The following is a 21,653-nucleotide window of genomic DNA, read 5'->3' as shown; positions in this document are numbered from 1 at the left end:
AATGTCATGAGTCTTTGACATTTGATGATATATTGAACTGAGACAATTATGGAGAAAAAGTTCACTTTAAAGGGACAGTAGATCTTTATTGTTGTTTCTTGAAGAGTACACCCTTTCTTATCCACTTGTTTCTAAAACAAAACAAAACATGTTACACACCAATCTGTGGCAGTGTCTTTAAAATCAGCTGTCACATTTTTGTAAAATACAAAATTGTAGTTCATACTGCTCTCAGCTTCATACTGCTCTCATTTTAAATACAGCATCAAAAATAAATTGAAGTTTTGACAGGGAATTTGTACATGTTCATGCTGGTCTTATTTGAATATAAACCACAAGGGTGGTCTCATTTTAAATACAGCATTAAAAATACATTGAAGTTTAAATAATGATTTATGTGCTCTTCAGTGAAGGAAAATGTCTATATTAATTACATATGCTGATCAGACAATTGGCTGATTTGACTCATAAATTTAGATTAAAATTTTAATTAGATATTTCTGTTATAGATTTGATAAAGTTCATTTAACCTTTTTGTCTGCTTATGCTAAGGGGTACTTAATGGAAGGTAAAAAATAGATTAGTGTTGGGATCCACAGCTGTGTACAAACAATTTGCATTTTTGTATTTTGTGATTTCTCCTAGGCATATGCAAATATTTTTGTATGTTTTGTTTTGAAACATTATCTTCTGTCAAAATTTGTTGGAAGAAAAAAATCCTTCAAAGAAATATTTTTCGAGAGCAGGGGTCATGAAACTTTATAAAGTAGAGTCTTTGTTTTGTGTTTGTCAACTAAATGCTGATTTACCGCAAAATATTCAAAAGAATTTACTTTTGCATCAGTACAAAAAAATGACCGCCCACCTTTAAATAATCTTTAGCGTAATCTTTAAAGATTTGTTCTGCACAGTTGTTGTTCAATTGGTTTTGTAACTCTGTACGACCAAACAAGAAGTCAATCCATGTCAGTAGGTCTAGATGGACCGCACAGAATCAAAAACAAGTATTCGCTTTTTCAATTAGGATTCCTCCCTCAATCCCGTAGAGTATTTACTCAGCATCACCATGGCAACGCGTTGAGGGTTTTCCTCCCTATTGTTTGGCATTGTCATGGAGAAGCTTGTTTTTGTCTTAGCAACGTCATCAAGATAAATCCCCCGCATTGATGCCAGTCCACCCCTATAGCTTAATAATAATAATAATAATAATAATAATAATAATAATAATAATAATAATAATAATAATAATAATAATAATAATAATAATAATAATAATAATACAAAAATTTGTAAAGCGCCATCAATCTATGGCTGAACATATTCCGAGGCCCTGGAAAAAAGAGAAAGAAAGGCATGACATGAAACTTAGAATGTCAAAGGACACTTGCGATGTAATTAAGAGCACATTAGTAGGGTCAGTCTTAAGCATAGATGACCTAATTTTGTTTTGGGTACGCTTTTGAAAATGTCCAGAGGTTCAGTAGCGCGGATTATTTATAGTAAAGAGTTCTAGAGTTTGTTCATGTACAGTATACTGTACACATAAACATATTTCAGCCCATATTATCATTTTACTGGGACATTTATATAGACTGGATTTATTTTGTTCATAATATTTTATTCTTCCTGGGTTTTTTGCTCACGCATTTAAGTCAATTCAGTTAAACCAAGCTTTGATGGTGTAAATTTGCTCAATATTAGCATTCAGTGTACACAAATAAATTGTTGCGCAAATTGCTGGATGAAACTTCTCCATTGCATTCGTACGTCACACTTGAACAAACATGTGAAAAACTGTAAAAAGGGAACTTAAAAGGAAACAGGACCCACAAGTATTCAATAGACAAGTATTGTGATCATCACAGATGATTGTCCGGCATTATCAATGACTTTCCCCTCACATCCTCTTGCGCTTTTTACTGGCATTTGTTCTCCAGATGTCGTCATCATCATTTCACTTTACAAGAACCCATTCATGATTTCACAGCCAAACTGAATTAGATCCTAAGCTACGCCAACCGGTGCTGCGTCTTTCAAATGACTCTGCGCCATTTCTTTGAACCCCGTTTCGGGTTTCGGATGTTTTTTACTCCAGGCTGCAAGCGCAAATATGGATTTCATTAACCAGTCTATCGTGATCCACGTAATTCCTGTCAAGTGTTGAATTATCTATTTGGTCTTGGACTTTAAGTACGTCAATCTTCTTTTACTGAATTCTTTAAAAAAAAAATCTCACTGAAAAATTAATGGTTTCGGTTTTTCTCAAATGGAGATTTCACAAGACCTTATTGCAATGACTTTGCATTTTATCATCGTATATTTTTTATTAATTCCCATATATGCTGGTCTTCAATACCACATAATGTACATGGCTTGAATCTTTAACTGGACATTTAATTTGACAGCTTTCAGAGGCTAGTGATTTTAGGATCAGGCTAGTAAACTCACCAACAGACAACTCAACGGACAACTCTAGTGGTCTTGTGTTTATTATTTGAATAATAATAATGCCTCACTGTGTAATGACAAAATATTATTCAAATGTTGACTTTAAAGGAACACGTTGCCTTGGATCGGACGAGTTGGTCAAAACAAAAGCGTTTGTAACCGTTTTCTATAAAATGCATATGGTTGGAAAGATGTTTTAAAAGTAGAATACAATGATCCACACAAGTTTGCCTCGAAATTGCGTGGTTTTCCTTCTACTGTGCGAACTAACATGGTCGGCCATTTATGGGAGTCAAAATTTTGACCCCCATAAATGGCCGACGTGTTAGTCGACAAGGTAAAAGGAAAACCACGCAATTTCGAGGCATGTTTGTGTGGATCATTGTATTCTACTTTTACAACATCTTTCTACCCATATGCATTTTATAAAAAACGGTTACAAAATGCTTTTCAAAGACCAACTCGACCGATCCAAGGCAACGTGTTCCTTTAACTCTGATAAACATCTTTTAATTCTGTTGAGTATCCAAGCATATTTACTCATAAGACAAATACGATTTAAATCTTATCTCAGCACTTCAAATTAAAACAGTTTATCTTACTTTTAAAACTGTGTGGATAAGATTTTTATAAATCATATTTTGATTCTTGATTCTGGTCTTGAAAAGAATATTCTGGTCAAGAATTCAGAACTAGGAGTCCTGCAGTCTCCTCAAAAAAGGGGAACAAGACAAACAAAACCTTTAAAATTCCCTGTCCTACTCTTGTTCATGTACCTGTTCAAATACTAAACTGGCAGAGATCAATGGTAGCATTTTGAAGGAGTCATTTTACAACAGTTTTGTGGGATCCTTGGATTCCATTATCTAGACTTAGACCACCATAATAACGAGCCTGTTTCAATTATGTTGAGGGATCCCAGAATGCTATTTCCTAGACTATCGTTATATCAGGTTTATTTTGATTGCGGCAACTGAAATAAGCAACACTGGTTTGTGGGATCCCTGTACATGTATGGTATTTCCTGTGACATTAAAGACTTTATTTTTAGAAATAAATAATTCTCTGGAGTATTGTGTCCGATAAGAACTTTATAAGATTGAAAGATTGAAACTAATTTTTTATTTTATTTTTTATTTACACATGAATTTTTTGTAATGACTTTGTACAGTGGTTCATTAACAAACAGATACACGGCAATACATTTTGCATTTCAGCGAAAGTTAGCTTAAAATAGACTCTCGTCATTAATTCAATTTGATATAAATTTCATTACAATTTCCGTATTTCAAAGTCTTGAGCCCAACCACTGTCCCGTTCAAAAATCCAATCTCATTTCAATGGAATACAATGCAGTCTGTAGTTTTTGTAGTTGTTTTCTCCCTTTTTTCCCTTGAATTGTCTGACTAATTTAATTTGAATGAGATTTATGCAGTCGAGAGCCCGCAAGATGTAAGCTGCTCACGCTAGCCATGGGTATTGGCCATCACAGTGAGCAGTGTGTAGGAATAATGACATTTCATTAATGGCAGTGAGCTTTCTAGATTGTTATATTGGATGAAAATTACCTTAAATGGAAAGACTGTATGATGTCATTTTCAGGCCTGTATGCTTCGTTTTTTTGAAAGAGCAAGGGCACCAAGGCATTTTCTTTGGTAGAGGGCACCCTATGAAGAAATTGTACATTACTACTGGAGCATTTCAATGGCACCAAGGCAATGATTAGGGGGCATGGAGGCAATCACCTTCATTGCCTCTGTGAAGTGTCAGGCATGCATGTTTGTGCTATGGTCCTGAACAGTGTTGTAGCCACGGTGGGCGGTCCTGGGCGGGCCTGCCCAGGACTCAGAATTTTTGCCCAGCACTCTGAGAAAAATACATAATACTGCCCAGCACAGATTTCAAATGTTGTCCATTTTGCATTGATCTGAGAAACAGCTAATGATGAGGAGAATCAAATGTCACAGAGAAAGAACACAATCAAAAGGCCATTCAACTTTCTCTTGGTAGCATAACATAATTTTGCTGATCCCCTTGCCATCGGTAGACTTCCACATTTGATTTATTGCCCACCACTAAAAGTGGTCTAGCTACAACCCTGGTCCTGAACCAACTGGTAGTTTACATTGCCCTGGTAACCCTTTTTGAATACTTGAGGATTTTGTATTTTTCAGAGTCAGAGTCTTGTGTCCAACAGGTTCATATTGTTGCTCTGAAAGAGTATCAAATAAAGTGACGTTTTACATCATTAAAATGTCAGGTTAGAGACTTATTTGATTTTCTTCTCCACTTTCATGAGCACTCTATCGATTTTACCTTAGGGCCCTGCTTTAATGAGAGATGTTTTTTTTTAGCGCTAAAAGTACATCTGGAAGAACCTTCTCTAATGAAGCATATTGACAACACATGAATGTGAAATAAAGTGTAACTACGGGCTCCAGGAGTCGGTTGATACTCACCAACCCCGTAGAAATTACTTCATTGATTTCTCGCAGACAATTATTTACACTGAAGAGCGCAGATGTGTATTGCCAACAAAATAGCATTGATCATTGGCTCATGGTTAGATCTCTGAAAACAGTAATGGGTGCAAGGAGAGAGGGGGGGGGGTCATTGAGATCTTGGCTTCTTCAGCGAGGCTAGGCAATGATGTAGGTCACTACGGCAACAAGATAATAAGGCTACTTTACTCCGCTAATTCACCCAGGGGGGAGATGAACATGTTCCTCTCACGGCATGGATGGTTCTACTCTGGTTTTGACCCGTGGGAAGTTTTTCCCGATGTTGAGAGGAATATAAAGTGACCGGAACTATCTTGGGAGTTGTAAATTTGCGGGCCTTCTTCACCTACTGAATTTTTAATGATTGTGATGGATGTTCTTGGGGCTCTAACTGTGCGATTCTAGTAATAAGCAAGCATTAGGGTGCCCATAGCAACACTCACAGCAGTAGCCAGAGCCGTAGCTGCAGCCGCCAATGCAAACATTTCTACTCTTCCGCTGTTTAAGTATTCAGGACACATGCCAAGCTGTTTGAAAAATGAGTCAATTACATCGAAGAAGCACAATTAATTCAGTATGGTCTGTTTTGTTATAAGGTTCATTCAGTCATGGTTCATTCGGTTAGAACATTACATGGCAGACAAAGGCTATTTAGTATGCAAAAACCAAATGACCGTCATTTACGCACCTACTACATTTTGTCATTAACAAATTACTGGCAATAGAAACTGATGTAGTCAGAGCAACATCAGCTTCGGGTATTGCATCTTGAGGACCTTTTTACTTAGCAACGCTTGATGTAAAAGTACAAAAAAACACAGCACATTTCTCAATTCAATCAACTATTTGAGCCACATTTTCATTTTTAACTTTCACTCTTAATGTTGTCTCTCATCATAAATAGTTGAACATGGTTGATTCAAATTCATTTGTGGCGTGATTGATTGGAAAGCGTGTAGGCGTTGCCAGTCTATTTTTAGATTCCTGGCATAAAGAAGAGTCACTTCAGTTTGATGCTAATCTCTCTAAAGGTCTCTGGAGATTTTCTGGGTTTAGTTTAGGATCCTGAACTGTTGTCAACACCAGAGTTATGTTACCATTCAAAGGGTTATTTAACAGTATTTTTCTGTGGGTAGGATTGGACTTTTTCCTCTCTTTTTTCCCCCGTCTTTATGAAGAAGGGCATCAAGATTTGGCATTAACTTTATTTTTTTTGTTTTCTTAAAAATAAACTGTGTCCCCAGCATTTTATGGTGATATCATTTTTGCGGCTGCCAAATAAATTGAGCATTGATTTTGTGAAAGTCTGAAACCATAACTAGGGGATATGTGAAAATAGAAAAGATGTAAACACACAGTTGTTTTATAGCAGTCTCTTCGGGGATCTTTGCATTCAATCAAGTGTCACCTATATGAAAAACTATATGCATACTCGGCAGGTGCTCTCAGTTCCTCATTACGGATAATATCCATTATCAATAACAAATTTGATTACATGTACATGTAGTCTCAATCAAAAGTTGCAATCATTGTAAATTTCATACCACTCCCGACAGCCATATCAGCCGCTCCCGACAGCCAGAAATATTTATCTGTCTTTGGAATACTGTCAAAGTAGAGACAGTAATAGCATTTGAACCCAGTTACCTATTCAAATTCAAGAACTATTTACGAATACAAATGCACTAAATCCCTTACCAATAAAAACCACTTTATTTGTGATTTTCAGTCAAATTTGATCATCGAATTTGATAAAGTGACCATTGTTCAGTTGTGCTTATCAAAAACATGGGAATGATCGATTTTACTGATCAACTCAAAACAAACCAACACTAAAGGACTGTTATGAAGTAGCTAGGCGTTCTAATGAGACAGCAACCTGTCAGTGTGTCATTAATGACACCACGGTCCATCAAGAGGTGACATGTATAGAGTATGACAGAGTGTTGACTGCCATTGTAATGTAAACCCACAGGCTACCAACAGGAAAGGAGGTGACGTCAGTCGCTGATAAGGCTCAGGTGGTTATTTGAAGCAGTCTCTGCTCTCCCTCCCCCTGAACCAAGGAGAACAAATGCGTTGATTTCACTAGTGAGTGTCAAGGCAATCAACACTAGAACTCATTACCAAGGAATAATCAAACAACAGAAATTGGAGGGAAGGCTGTTGAAAATTAAGATGTAATTACGCACTTGTTTATAAATGCGAGGCGAGAAGTTAAGTTTTATTTGGAAGTGATTGAAGCAAAGTTTATTGCAGGCCTGATAGGAGGGAAACAGAAGCAATTGCCTCCATGCCTTTAGGCCCAGTTTCATTGAGCTGAGCAAAACTAAATTATGCTAAACATGTACATGTAGAATATGGTTACCAGCCAAAAGGCCATGTAACATGTATCATCTGAGACTGGTATCCTGTATATTTTTGCTATTTAAGCAGCCGCTTATGGAAATGAGCTGTGATCATTGTTTCTATCCAAAAGTAAAAATTACAATTTATTATTGAGGTGCTTTATATATTATTTACTTGTGTACGGAGGAACGAATACTTTGGGTTTGATCGACGAATCAGGCCTGACATTGTAACCACGGTAACCATGAAAAGCTTTTTAAGACATCTGCTCTAGCAACGCAAAGGTTGTAGGTTCCAATCTGAGTGATTTGCCTGTGGATTTTTTTCATAGAACTCGGGAATGTACTGAGTGTATAGCTTATCTGTCATTCAACTCAAGTGGTTGATATTAGTTTGTCAGCCATAGGAGGGTTAGTCTAATGCAATTCTCTTTTTAGGTTCATGTACATATGTAAGAAAATGGAATAAAATATTTTAAGAAACCAAAATGAACGATGAGGTGTTGGAACTGTTGCACCTAAATATTTGTTGTTACATGACGCATTTTCCCGATGTCTAATCTCAACATGACTCACCAGGCTATCTGTTTCCAATTTGGACTTTCCCTAGAAACTTGAGAGCACTTCAAGTGGATTTTTTGTTCTTGCGACAACCAGACTAATTTAGAATTTTCTTGGGGGGGGGGGGGTTTACCAACGAAGAAATCTCTGCAGAAACTCTACGTACTCGACATGCTTGCTACCCTGTGGACAATATCTCAAGGGGGTAACGAGAAAGAATTATGGGTAAATTAATATGCGCATATTATCAGGAGATTAGCCTCAGTGCATTCCATTAGAGCAGCTGCCTAATGGTCCTGCTTGACAGCCAATCATCTCAAGAGGCGTCTGCGATATTCTCCTCGCAAAGGGTACATTCTCGTGTTGGATTCCTGAATCTTGTCTTAAAGGGTTTGAGTACTTTTTGTATGACGTACATGTACAATATTAATGAAAATGATGGTAGTAAGCTATCCGTAAAATTTGACTTGCTGATGAGGTAGTTTTAGTGAAACGAGTAAAACAATGTCACATAAATGATTTTTAACACAGGAGACAGACATTATTTTAGCAAGTACACTGTATTTACGCGACTCTCCTGAATTTTTTTTTCTCCTCAAAGACTTGACAACAATGGAGCTGAAACTTCTACAGGCAAATTATAATACATACATCTTCTTTCACAGTGAGTGGGCATGGGATTCATGTCATTGCCAGAAACTTGATCTATGTACAAATGGTGTCAAACCCCTTTAAAATCACTTGCTTTGGCCCACGGTCGAGTGTACACTCTTGTTCTGCCCATCTGTTCAAGGAACCTCCTCCGAAAACAAAACTGTTTAAACATAGAGAAGCTCCCAATAAATGCCAATTATCCCAGTGGAAAACCTCCCTATTCCAATCTCGGCACCACAAAAAAAAAATGAAGAAGAAATGAGCGCTATCCAATGAGGATCAACACTCAGATGAAATCTCATATGTCAAGTCGTCTTGGAAAACACTTTTTTTAAAGCGTCCCCAAACCAATTTTCTGTCATTACAGCAAGGGTCATGAGGCGAATCGATTGCTCCAGAATTAGTTTATGGAGAGAGGAACCGAGGAGAGCTTGTTCGGAGCAATTTATTCCGTCATAAGCACCGAGGGGGGGGGGGGGCAATTATGTACTCATTACCTCAGCAAGGGAACTGGTAACCTTCTTCATGGATTACAAGAACATTAATATGGACATGATTTAAGATGGAAGCGGAGTACCTGGAAAGCCTATTTACTAATTCATGTTTGGGGTCACAGTGCGACCAATGTTTTTCTGTGAATTGTTGACGTTTTTACGCCAGCTTGTTCTGATGGGCGCAATTGGTGAATTCATCTGCATTGAGTGAAATGCTTGGCTGAATGCCTAGTAGTGCAGGGCTGGTACATGTTTTAAAAACGATTTTGTGTTTCTGCTTTAAAGCAGAATTTTAAAGAAGTTTTCTGCTGATCAAAAAAAATAAATAGGAAACCAGTCATAGACAGTATATAGGACTTGGTATTTTGTCTGTTATCTTGTCCTTGTTCTGGATCATATATGTGTTTTGTGGTGAATGAGCTACATAAATATTCTTTTGCTGCTCTGTGATTAAAGGGACACACCGGCTCACCGTTTACGCAATTTAGGGGTGTAGAATTATAAATAATGTTTTTATAGATGGTTGCTGTAAAAAAAATCATCAAAATGTCACGTATTTAGCGAAAAATGATTTTAAAAAACCAAAGCGGCCATATAACAAGCTTCCGTTACACGGACTCTTTGAATGTGAATCTTACGTTAGATTTTTCACCATTATTTACATTTTGTAGCAATAATTTGAATACATGATCTTTTTCGTCAATTATTCGTAAATCATTTTGTACAAAAAAGATTTAAATTTGTTTAAGTAGGTTACTTTTAGACGACTGAAAGTAAAACTAGCCTGGAAGGTCACGTGATTATTTGTACCACTTTTTGGTTAGAACAATCACGCGACCTGCATTTTTGTCTTAAAATGCTCAAAAACGGCTAAATTTGAATGATTTTTTTAAGGACTGTTCTTCTTCATTACTGTAAGACCGTTGAAGTCATCTCTAAGTCTATTTTGTAGCCCAAATAGCCCAATTCGGCCGGTGTGTCCCTTTAAGTAGTAAGCCTAGTTGAAACTTTGCATGATGGGAGTATAATGAGGTGAGGTTTGTGGTAGCACCATGTGTCAATCAGTTTGCTCTGATCGTCTTCAGGAGAATGTGAAAAAGCTCTGTACAATAGGGCCTTGTTTATATAGCATCCATGACATTTGACTCATTACATATTCGTATATTATGAATAGTTGTTATCACTCCTCAGCCATTTGTTTACCCCCTCATTTTTTTATTGCAATTTGATTGTTCTTTTGTTGTTGACATTTTCAGGAAGTAAACGATCCAATGAAAGGGAAGAGATTCCAGAAATAGATCTGATTGTCAAACGAGTGGAGCAGACAAGACGGTCAAATGGAGGTAAGTGTTGCCATGACAACTGCCATGTGATACCTCTTGAGGGCTCTGTAGAGAAGCGGATTTTGTTAAATTTACTCATCGTCAGGGGCCATCATGAATTAGTTCATGTAACAGTTGCATTGGGTATGAAGAACATTAATATAGGAGTCATATATTGATAATAAAGGATTCTTGGGACACTTCGCAGCTAAGCTTCACTGCAAATAATCATTCCCCGTTCATCTCAACAAAACAAGGAATCTTTGGTCAGAGTACAGTGAACAGACCATACATTTGGATAATTTGTTTCAGTTACGTCAATATTGTAGAAGAAAAAAAAAGTCAGTTATATCAAGCTGAAACACAGTTGACCTAAGCGTCTTTATGACTTAACTTTGTGCTCACCAAAAAAAAAAACCTCTTTGAGCTCCAGTGATGTTTTCCTTAAATCATTCCGAGCCCCCACCCCTGTTCTCACAGCCACAGACACAGCGCGGCTACAAATAAGATGAAGGAAAAGAAAGTGAGCATGGCAGGTCCTCTTTGTCCACTATGACAACCATCTTAATCATTGTAGATCTGCCTTTAGGCACAATGAGCATTGTGAGATCAAATCATCATGGCAGGCAACCCTATCATTTTTTATACTCTCCGTCTGTCACTGGCAGTCTTCGTTCACCGGCTGGAACCCCCCCCATCTTCAACCCCTATGGCCTGATCCCTATCACAATATCTGTGTGCCGCAGTTGCCAGGAGCTTCCAAAAGCCGTAACGGAAATATGGGAGTAACTTTAATTAAAGTGGAGATGACATGCAGTGATTCTTGGGAGTGGGGTAAACTCGACAAAGAGATAATCCTAGACGATGTTGGAGAGCAGTTTGGTTTATTAGAGTGAGGTATAAATTACACATTAGGAAAATGGCATGTTTTCTTCACCCAACCCGCTGCTACTGCTGCGTGGTCTTCCTTGGAAAGGCGTTCAAGGAAAACCAAACCTTGATAAAGATTTGAAGCTTGGGTGAGAAAGCTAAGAAGTACATAACTAGTTTAAAGGTGACAGCCAGTTGGGGGTAATCTCTTCTACGGAGAAATGCCATCCACTGAGGATATACATGTACATGTAATGGTTCTGAGAAAAAGTAGCATCAGCCTGTTAAGCTTGTCTCTTTATTAATTTATTTTAAATCATACAATTATCTCACTAAGTACCTATTATATCAGATCAAAAGCAAATAACCGCTGTGACACTTGTATCGTTATAAGCAAGACACTTGAACATTAGTGCTGCATACTTTGGGTGGGACATAAAGCCGTAGGTCCTGTGTGTTGTGTAATGCACGTAACCATTGCACTTAACGTAATGAGAAGGGGTTCACCCCAGTGTTCCTGGTCTGATCGGCAGCATATTGCACCACAGTGCCTTGTAAACCATTACATGGTGCTATAAAGGAATACATCATGTAGGTCTTGTACTTCAACGTGCATGTAGCTCAACATACCTTGCAGGAAATAATACCTAAGGTTTAAACCACTTGCTACAAGAGTTCAATCTTTCTCACTTTATTTGATTCCCTTTGAGGCATTTTTTCTCATGAAGCCCACCTTCCGCACCAGGGTTGATAGTACATTGTTTCCAATATCATAGCGTATATGACTAGATTACTTCTCTACTAACTACTGTGGTGTCATCAAATGATGATTGCATGCCTGTATACAGCATTTATTGCCTGCTCCTTTCTAGGGTTGTTTGTAGCAAACTCACTTCATTGCCGCAATGGCTAATGAAAATGTATCAAATAAATTTGTCACCGCCTGACACTATAATTTATAAAAGATCTTTTGCAGATGGTTTCATGTGTACATGATGTACATGCCACAGGAAAACACTACACGCGTTTTAAAAAAAGGACGGAGTGCAGCCGGAGGCCTTCTATCCATAATGATGCACTGTATCTAGTAAACCATCGGCAATTTAGCGGCAAGACATTTCAAGAACACAAAGTGGCATGTCTTGGTTTTTTCCCCTAGCTACCATCGGTTCTTGCACACGCGCCCATTGACCGCTCTAAATTATAACAAATTTGACCATGACTGCGAGTTATTCACCACTTAAATTTTCCTTCGTTTTTTTCCCCTTTATTTTTCTCCCGTTCCACGATTCGATAAATGGGCTTTGTTTGGGTTGGGTTAATTGCGGTTGCCATGGTGACAGTATCTTAGGCCTGATTCCTAAACGTAAATTATGCCATGTTGGTCAGGTTGACCGTGATGTCAATAAATAGAGCAGTCGATGTGTGTTTGACCAGATGATGATTGTGATTGATTTTTCCTGTCAACGTACATAAACGCTGACGTTAGTTTACACTCGTTTCACATGCGTTTTTTCTCTTCAATATTCAAGAAATGCTACATCTGTGTGAAACCTGTGATACTCAACAACTGGCAAAGGCACTTGTAAATCACAGGGTGTAAACAGGAATTCAGCTGTTCTGTGTTTGGATTCTTGATTACATAAAGTTTGTTTTAAGTCAGTGGTGTTTTATGGACATTTTTGTTGATTGATGTACATGTACGTTGATCAATCTTTGCTTACAATTACATGTACCAGTAGTTTGTAAAGTTGTCATCTCTGTATCCGACAAACCTCCGAGCCATTCATTTTGAAAGAACCTGAAAAGTTGATAAAATAAGAATAACCCTTTTTAAACCTTTCACTTTGAACAAAGATTAAAAAAAGGCTTACAGAAGTTTCATACTTGAGTAGAATTTGGTATGTATTTCTTCTTTATGAGGAGTCTTCCTTATTAATGAAGTTGTTGCTGAGATGCTTCAATTCTGACAGTTTAAGCAGCAAGAATTCCTCAGATAAGAACGCAACACTTTCGTTTAATTCACTAAAAAGCGAGATTGACCCCGCAAACATACAATTATAGTCTGGTTACCATGATGTACATTGCACGTTGACAGAACCTGTGTACACAGGGAGTAAGACTTAAAAATGGCAGACTGATGAATAAGATGGATACTGCAGGCTTAATCCCTGGGTGTTTGGTATGCAACTTGACTGTCTTTCACAAGTGTTTTTTATCGGGCAACACTACCCACTCGTATGGAAACTCTGTAGGTGTGATGGTATCTTGCGTACAAAATGAGTAAACCAAAGAGGTCGTTCACACGCCGTACTAAAGTTGGTCTAAGTCCACTTAGACCGGTTCGGGTTCAACTTTTGTGCGTGTGAACGCAAATAAAGTTAGACCGGATCGGGTTTAAACCCCAAAACTTAAACCGTCCAGCGAGGCGGTCTAAGTCTAAACCGGTTCGGGTTTATCTTTTAACACTGCGTGTGGACAGAATGACATCCGGTTTTAACTCACAACGGACGACCCATTGTGTGGTTCAATGCACACGCCCGGGACCCGGAGTATTTGTATACGGTTTCTGTTGCCTCTGATGCTGAAAAGCACCGAGTATTTATATTACTTTCTTGCCGCTTACCGAGTTGGCGAAACCCTCTCGATCGGTGTATGCAGTTTAACACAGGCCCACGCCCTTGATTTATTAAATTCTGAAACAAAATTATACTTTCCAAGCTTTTTTTGTTGAGTGCCCTACAATAAATTGAAACTGTTTTTCATGCGTATACTACGAGCGCAGCGAAGAAGCATTTTTGTAATGCTTCTCACATGTACAGCGCTGCCATCCCATAGTGATCACTCTCTCATATCCCATAGTTACCATCACCGAACCCGTGGATGTGCCTTTCTATTGCCGTCACCGTTACTAGCGTGCTGTACTTTCAATCTAGGAGAATGAACTGCAGTGGGCGCAAGGCTGTGTGTAGGGGAAATTCCCTACGCCAGCAATATCACCACGTTGTTGGGAAGTTTGGAAAATACTGCAAAGTACATGTATTTACGTAACTTGCACGTGTGTAGTTGTGTTTATTAACGAATCGGAATAAAAATCGCGGCACCAGCTTTTGAGAGATCGCAACTTCCAATCGATTGAAGTACAAACTAAAAGTATTTATTAAATCGGAAACAGTGGTATAAAACAAAACACACACATGAAACGTGTTCTGCTTCATGGAATACGGACAATATTTTGGTGAGTTTTTTCGGCGGTTTGTATCAATATTTTGTTTGTTTAAAAAAATAATTTCGAGTCGTGTTCATGTTTGTTTTAAGTGCCCATATCCTCCTAACGGTAAAACTGTTACCGCGTTCGATTGAGCCATTTGTATCCAATAATTGTGCCCTGTCTGATCATCCAGGGCATGGGGCACTCAGTATCTCGGCATACTCGGTGCGTGAATCTGATGAATAAAACCGGATGTTAGAGCAACGGGGTCGCGTCTACTTTGACCTCTTAAAACCGAAGATAAACCGGATCGGGTTTAACTCTGTGCTGTCTGAACGCAATGGGTTTTTATTTTTACGACCACCCCCCGCTGCTCGTAAAAGTTAGACCGGTTCGGGTCTAAGTTAGTACGCTGTCTGAACATACCCAAAGTCAGCGAGAAATCACAGCTTCTCAGTATTCCTAGTATGTTTGACCTTTCAGCAGGTCAAGCAACCACTTAAAGAAAACACCCGCAAGAAGCTTTCATTTCTAGCGTATCTCTTTCTCTTTCTCTATAAGATGGCGTACACTGACATTCTCTCATCCTGAGCTCAAGCACTCTAACAGAATTCCTGACTCATATTCGCCCAAGTACTGTCTTCCGTTTCCTTCCTGTACCTTTCCTTGCTTAAAATGAGGGCGCAGAAAGGCTAAAGGATTTAATGAAATCTGCTCAGGTTTTCTTGCTGTTTTTTTTTGTGTGCATGAGTGCGGAAGCGACTGTTATAGGAGCGTACATTATGGCGCCACATGGCCTTAAGATAGCCACATCTGTGTGGCGGAGTCAGGCTTTACTTGGATGCGGCATGCATTTGGCATTGTAATTGCTGTTTAGTGTTTGTGTGTGAGCACGCAGTACTACTAACTCATATGCTATGTGAGAACGTAGAGCAAGGATCAACATCAACTCTCTGTCATTCAGATCGTGTAACCTTTGATTACAAAAAGAGTGACAATGTACATTCCATGGCCCATTTTGACAGATAAGATAATGTCAAACACTACACTCTTTACATTTTGTGAACTTCCACATAAATTAAGAGTTGTGAAAAATAACAGCAAGTTTTGAGATGTGCTCCTTTTTCTTCATATTAAAATTTGATCAAATCAGACAGATCTCAATGAAATATAAGAATTTATGTTTTCTTCTCTCATGTCACAAGTCACATGGTGTCATACCTCCTGGAAAGAACCTGCTTTCGACTTATTTTGTGAACTTCCACAAACAACTGTACATGTAAATTCAAGAGCTGTGAAAAATAACAGCTATACAAGTTTTGAGATGTGCCTTTTTCTTCACATTAAAATTTGATAAAATAGGACAGATCTCAATGAAATATAAGAATTTATTTTTTCTTCTACTGGCAGTGTTTTTTCTAAACATGTCATCTCACAAGTCATATGGTTTCATGAAAGACTCTGCTATGTTTTTTTTTTGTCAATTCAACGGAAAGAGTATTACAAAACTACAGAGTTAGATGTACAGTTTTTAATCTTCAATTACAACTGAAAATTTATTTTTCAAATTGTATGAATAATACAGATATTTGTACTGGTGGTTTGACCTTGCATGCAATTGGATCTGAATGTATTGATCCACATGTAAGTGGAGTGTACAGTCACGTCTTGCCCAACAGTGTCAAGGTTTCATCAATAATCAGTACTTTTATAAATGTCACTAGTGAGAGACCCTTTTCCTTGCTTTAATGGTACATATACATCATGTACCAGCAACACCAGCTACTGCCTTTTAATAAATGCAGGCCATGACCTGGTAGTGATCTGTGCATCTGCACATGAGTGTCACTTGCGGCGGATACCGGCACTTAACAATCTTCCATTATTATTATTATTATTATTATTATTAAGATTTGTATCTTCAATCATATCTACTGAAGTACAACAATGGTATTATCTTGAACTATACACGTAGAAGATAATATTTATGTGTCTCTATGGGAAGGTCGGTGATTTCAACATTCAAATCCAGCAGAGATTTATTTATATATATATGTAGAGGAAATAGCGTTTGAGAAGACCACGCAAATTATTTCTGCCGTTAGATCTTTCTGAGAGTTTCTTTGGAAATTAAAAAGTATTGAATGAAGAAGATGTTACGAGAGCTGGCTTGTTATAAAGTCAGCCTGGCCAAGAAAAAGTCAAACAGCTACTTCTAGTAAAACCTGGATCTCTAGTTTTGCTTTGGCTGCCAGGCATTTTTCATAAGGTCTGCCTACAATTTCCACGATTGTCAGAGTAATTTGATTTGGTTGCCTATAAGGCGCTGCATATTCAATGACTGTGAGTTTCTCAGACATTCCTTTGATATGGATTTTAAACTGGCACATGACCCCCACCCCATTTTTGATTTGTTTTTACACCTTTAGCTTTTCTTAAACTTGTTAACAAGAAGGACTCCAAGGTTTTTCATTTTTGTGATCCAATAATTTTCTAATGGATTCATCTTGTGAAAACAAAATGACAAGTCTCTTAGTCTTACCCTTGTTAAAAAAGGTGTGAAAAAAGGTGTGAAAAAACTCCACTGTGTCTTATATTCTTCACAACGTCACATTTGAAATAAATGGTCTGTAAGTTTTGTCACTTAGAGAAGTATAAGTTCATTCATGAATGTTGATGATATTCAATCAAAATGGCTTTCAATTTTGACTGCACAATGAGTCTCTTTAGAAATTATACAACGGATTCAGAAGAAAAAAAACAAAGAAAAACCACCTTGTGAACTCCTTAAATGAACTCCTTAAATTAATAACTATTAGATTAAAATTAACTAGCGCATTCCTGTGTCCCCTTACCAACCCCCTCTCTAGACTACTAATGAAGTCGATTGCGGTTTCCCAGACAGAATTCTTGATGTACTTGGCAGAGCTGTAGCTGCTTTCCGTCCTTCATGTAGGTCTACATCTCGTTAGAACTCTCTGTTTCCCAAGCAGCAAACCGTGCAAACAGTCAGAATTTGGAATTTAAAATTCAGCTTGATGTATCTAACCACTGTGTGTGCCAGACTGGGCCTGTGTTTGCACAGTGGGTTCAAGACATGTCCAATAAAATGTAGATTTTAATTTGAAAGCTGTCTTGGTGTTAACGCTGTATTTTCACTCAAATGTCCTTCTTCAGACTTCTTTGTTTGTTGGAGGTTAGAGGATGGAAATTAATGTTCAGAAAACAATAATTTGTGATCTTCCTAAAAAATTACTTCAGTCTGTGTCCGACAGTACTTTCCGTGTACACCATATCTTTAAAGAGAAGATACATTCGGTAATCGCTCTTAAAATTAATGCCAATAAAATATGATTGGTTTAGGAGCCTACAACAGCTTTCGATAGTATAACACATTTTGAGACATTTCACTTTGAAGTTATGTGGTTCTGACAGAAATATGTAAGTTATTATCTTAAAAAATATAAATTTGAGAGTCTATAAAGCTTCTCAGATCGTTAGAATTAGAATTATTCTTCCTGAGAGTGGACATAACCGCTCTGGATTGTTAGAGATATTTTTGCCGGAAACCAAAGTTACACTTTGCTCTTAATTGTAATCCATTGGCTGGGCTGCGTGTGTACAGCATACATAATGTCTGTGTGTATTTAGTGGTTAAATCATGGCTGGCTAAACTCTTCCTCTAGAGTTAAACCCAATATTAGAGAAAGTACATTGCACCTGATGATGCACTCTGATGTATTGAAAGTGTAGACAGTAACGCAGCAGTGGACGATGGTTACTGGCCCAAACTTAATAATGAATAGTGCCTACATTGTGAATTTATAAGTGGCATGGATTCATTACTTCTTCATGATGTGGAGGATTGCGATATTGTTTCTCGATATAATGTCAAAGTGTCTGTCAGAAAAATAATATTCTAAAACAAAATACTTGGGCTCATATTTAAGCATGTGCTAAATAATACTGTTTTTCAAAAAAAATAGTTAAAGAATTCAGGGGACTGCACAAGTGTAAGACTTGGGCCCTACCTCTACAGCTCATGTCTCTGGTCATTGTATTTAATTAAAAAAAGTCGGCGCCTACCATTTGCATGTAATGTCACATAAATGTATTTCACAGGTTAGCAAAGAAATGTTGCTTGTAAGCAATCTTCAACAACACAGCTTAGCACAGAAAGTTGTGACTAACCCTGTTTTGTCTTTGTTGTTAAAAGACATTAGACTAGTTTGTTAAAAGTTAATGTGCCTTTCTATATTTCAGGCAACCGATGTTTTCAACTCTACAATGTACATTCCCTCAACCACTCACAATCCCTCATCTTTTTTGATCTGTTTCCCAATAGGATCAACACAGACTTCAACAAAAGGGGAGGTAGTCGTTGACAAGACAGAGACCCGAGTCAAAACCGACCACCAGATTGTTGAACCCAACGGCGAAACTACACACCTTGAGCACGAGAACGTCGACACGGTGGAGAAAACCAAACCAGCTTCTGACCCAGTGGAAGCCTCGCGGGAGGAGGTGGTACCCGTTGGTGGCGCTGCACCTGCGGCGGATCCGGTGGAGGTAGCAGAGGACCCCGCACCTCAGGGGGAAGTTGATGCAGCGGTGCGGAACGACAACGATGACCTCCTGCAAGCCGATGCTGACCCTGGCGAGGTGGACAAGCAGCAAGGCTCACCCTTTGCACACGACGGAGAAATTTTACTGGAGGACTGGCAATTTATATGTAAGTTTTTCATGAACACACTGTAGCTATGTAAAATCGTTGCGTTAACCGCTGCTATAATATAGGTTTTGAACTGCCTTTAGCTACTGGGCGATCTCGGTAGTCTAGTTGGTAAGACACTGCTCTAGATGCACAGGTTAAGGGTTCGAATACCACCTGATAAATGTGTAGTGTCACTTTAACCCAAAGAGCGTTCACTGTTTAATAATGACACAAAGAAACGCTTGGCAGATTTTCATCACCCAATGTCAACATGCTCCAAGACTTGACATGGATTTTGTGCTTGAATGTTATTAACCTTAGCCTGTCAGGTCTTCTGAAACACTCATGGACCGAACGTGATTTATGAAACATTAATGAGCTAAGGTGGCGAGTGGGAGTCATTTTAAAAGGTCAACATGTCACCTATAAGAACGAATCTTTGTATGTAGCCAATATAATCATAGATATAAAGATATAATATCAACCAGTTATTCAAGGCACTGGAACAATCAGAAACATTTTAAGACCGTTCTCTATTATGAGACCAATTGATGTACTTGACAAAGTGCTGCGGCGTATTCAGCAAAACTACTTCCAGAAACACTGCAGCAAATCCCTTCTGTAAAATAAGTGTTCACTTTGGATGGTATTAATTGGTGTGGTGACATTGCTGTGGAGAGTTACACATACATGTACAGTACAATAAGTTCTGCAGTCAAAGTTACGTGTGTAAATATTTCACTGAAATGTCATTATTCTTGAGGAAAAAAAAGTAGAAGACAAGAGAAAATGAAAGAAGACCAGTTATTCGTTCCCTGCAAATTCCACCGACTCCAGCGAAATAATTGATTTATAAAAACCAATTAACAACGAGTTGTGTGTGTTTTCGAGCCAGAGAAATACCGTGACTATTAAATTAGCAAGATCCGTAGCTACGAAGAGGCTGGGTAATTACTGGTTAATGTCCCGAGTACATATGGTAAGGAGCCTCGGTGCATGGGTTTGTTGACGCCGGCTGCAAGATGAAAAGTAAAAGAGAATGCTGTATGTTTTTTTGGCGAGGTGGAACAAAACATGGCAGTAGGATGAAAGTAATTTAACTGCAAAATGCAAAACTGATTAAAAACAAAGTTTTGCGGAGGAATTTATGTGGATTAGTAAAGAGAACTACAATGTTGACAAGGGAAATAAAAATGCTGATACAAATTTCTCCAAAAATATGTTCAGAACAGCGAATTGACACAAACCCATGACATTTTTGAGGGGAAACTTTGCAATAATGTTTGATTTGGTGTCTTGTTTCTTTCAGTGATAGTCTGCGGTTGTGTAGCTGTCGGTGTTCTGGGCATTGCTGTGGCATTTCTATGCTGGTACAAGTAAGTACAACATTTACATCTATTTGTATTAGAAATAATAAATTGTGTGTTGACAGGGGGCTACGATGCACACGACTTTGAGACAACATTGAAATAACTTTGGTACAACTAAACACATAAAACCATTTTTCACCGTTTAGTTCATTTTGTTTTTCAAGGTATGCATCTTCCTCACTTTAATTTGTTAATAAGAATATTGGTTTCTCTCTGTCTTTGTTAGTGTATTTCTTAGAAGCACTTTGTAACTTGCTGTAGTGCCCGGTGTGCTAGAATAGCCCCCTCTTGTGATCATGAGTGGATAGACAATTTGGGTTGCAAGAAAAGGTGTATACTGCCCTCTACTGTTGTTCCTCACTCATTAATCCAAACTGCCTGAGCCGTCGGCTGATTTTCTACATGTTAGGACTTGTCCCTTCATGCTGAAATCTTAGTATAAATTGCTTCATTCCACATCAAGGACATTTGTTTGGATAACGATGAGTTAGGTTAAAAATGCATTATTGACACATGTTTTCTTGGTGTCTCTGTTAGTGTTAACTCTGTCAGTGCCCCCCTTTCCACTTTTTTAAAGTATTTAAAAATTTTGTAAAGAAAAAAGTCTTTCTAACCAAACAACATGTATATTGCTAAGTTTGTGCAAAACTAAATTTTCTTGAGTGATCATGCCTTCTCATAATAATTGGTTGTACATTTATGATTAATGACACTTTTGGAGTACATAAAATATATCGAACAAAAAATAGATCATATGACCTTGGCACTGAAAGATTTAAAAGAAAGTGTATTTATGATTGTGACAGCATTTTCAAGTCGCCTCTGATCAAAAGTTAAATTCATTTATAATTGCTGAGGCTCCACACATCTTGAAGTAAGATTATTCAACATGATTTTTTGTCGGCCCAGCACTCCTCAAATGTAATGCCCTCGAGGCATGTTCATATGGAAATACACTCCAGCTTCTTTGCTCTTGAGTAAAAATAAGCGCTCTGTGTATAGACTTACAGGATGTCTTGATGTTTACCAAATTACCCTTCGCTGGATCGCTGCGGGGGTTTCTTTAAAAAAAAATGAATTTGTTTATTTTGATTCTGATTAAGAGGGCAAGGCTAGTTTTCAATTTGCAAAGGCCATTTCCCTCTTGAAACTCATCATGT

At 38.0% G+C, this 21,653-nt stretch overlaps 1 protein-coding gene across 2 annotated transcripts in view; it reads left to right on the top strand.

Annotated features, from left to right (window-relative positions):
- LOC139948088 (neural proliferation differentiation and control protein 1-like) overlaps nucleotides 1–21,653 on the top strand; it is a 73,596-nt gene that overhangs the window by 19,014 nt on the left and 32,929 nt on the right. For both annotated transcript variants that reach the window (XM_071946118.1, XM_071946119.1), the window contains 3 exons: nucleotides 10,263–10,349; nucleotides 18,755–19,141; nucleotides 20,433–20,499. In XM_071946118.1, coding sequence (XP_071802219.1) covers nucleotides 10,263–10,349; nucleotides 18,755–19,141; nucleotides 20,433–20,499 — 541 coding nt within the window. The remainder of the gene's footprint in view (nucleotides 1–10,262; nucleotides 10,350–18,754; nucleotides 19,142–20,432; nucleotides 20,500–21,653) is intronic.

Source organism: Asterias amurensis, chromosome 15, assembly GCF_032118995.1.
Source record: "Asterias amurensis chromosome 15, ASM3211899v1".
Taxonomy (NCBI): domain Eukaryota; kingdom Metazoa; phylum Echinodermata; class Asteroidea; order Forcipulatida; family Asteriidae; genus Asterias; species Asterias amurensis.
This window is presented reverse-complemented; position numbering and strand designations above follow the sequence as displayed.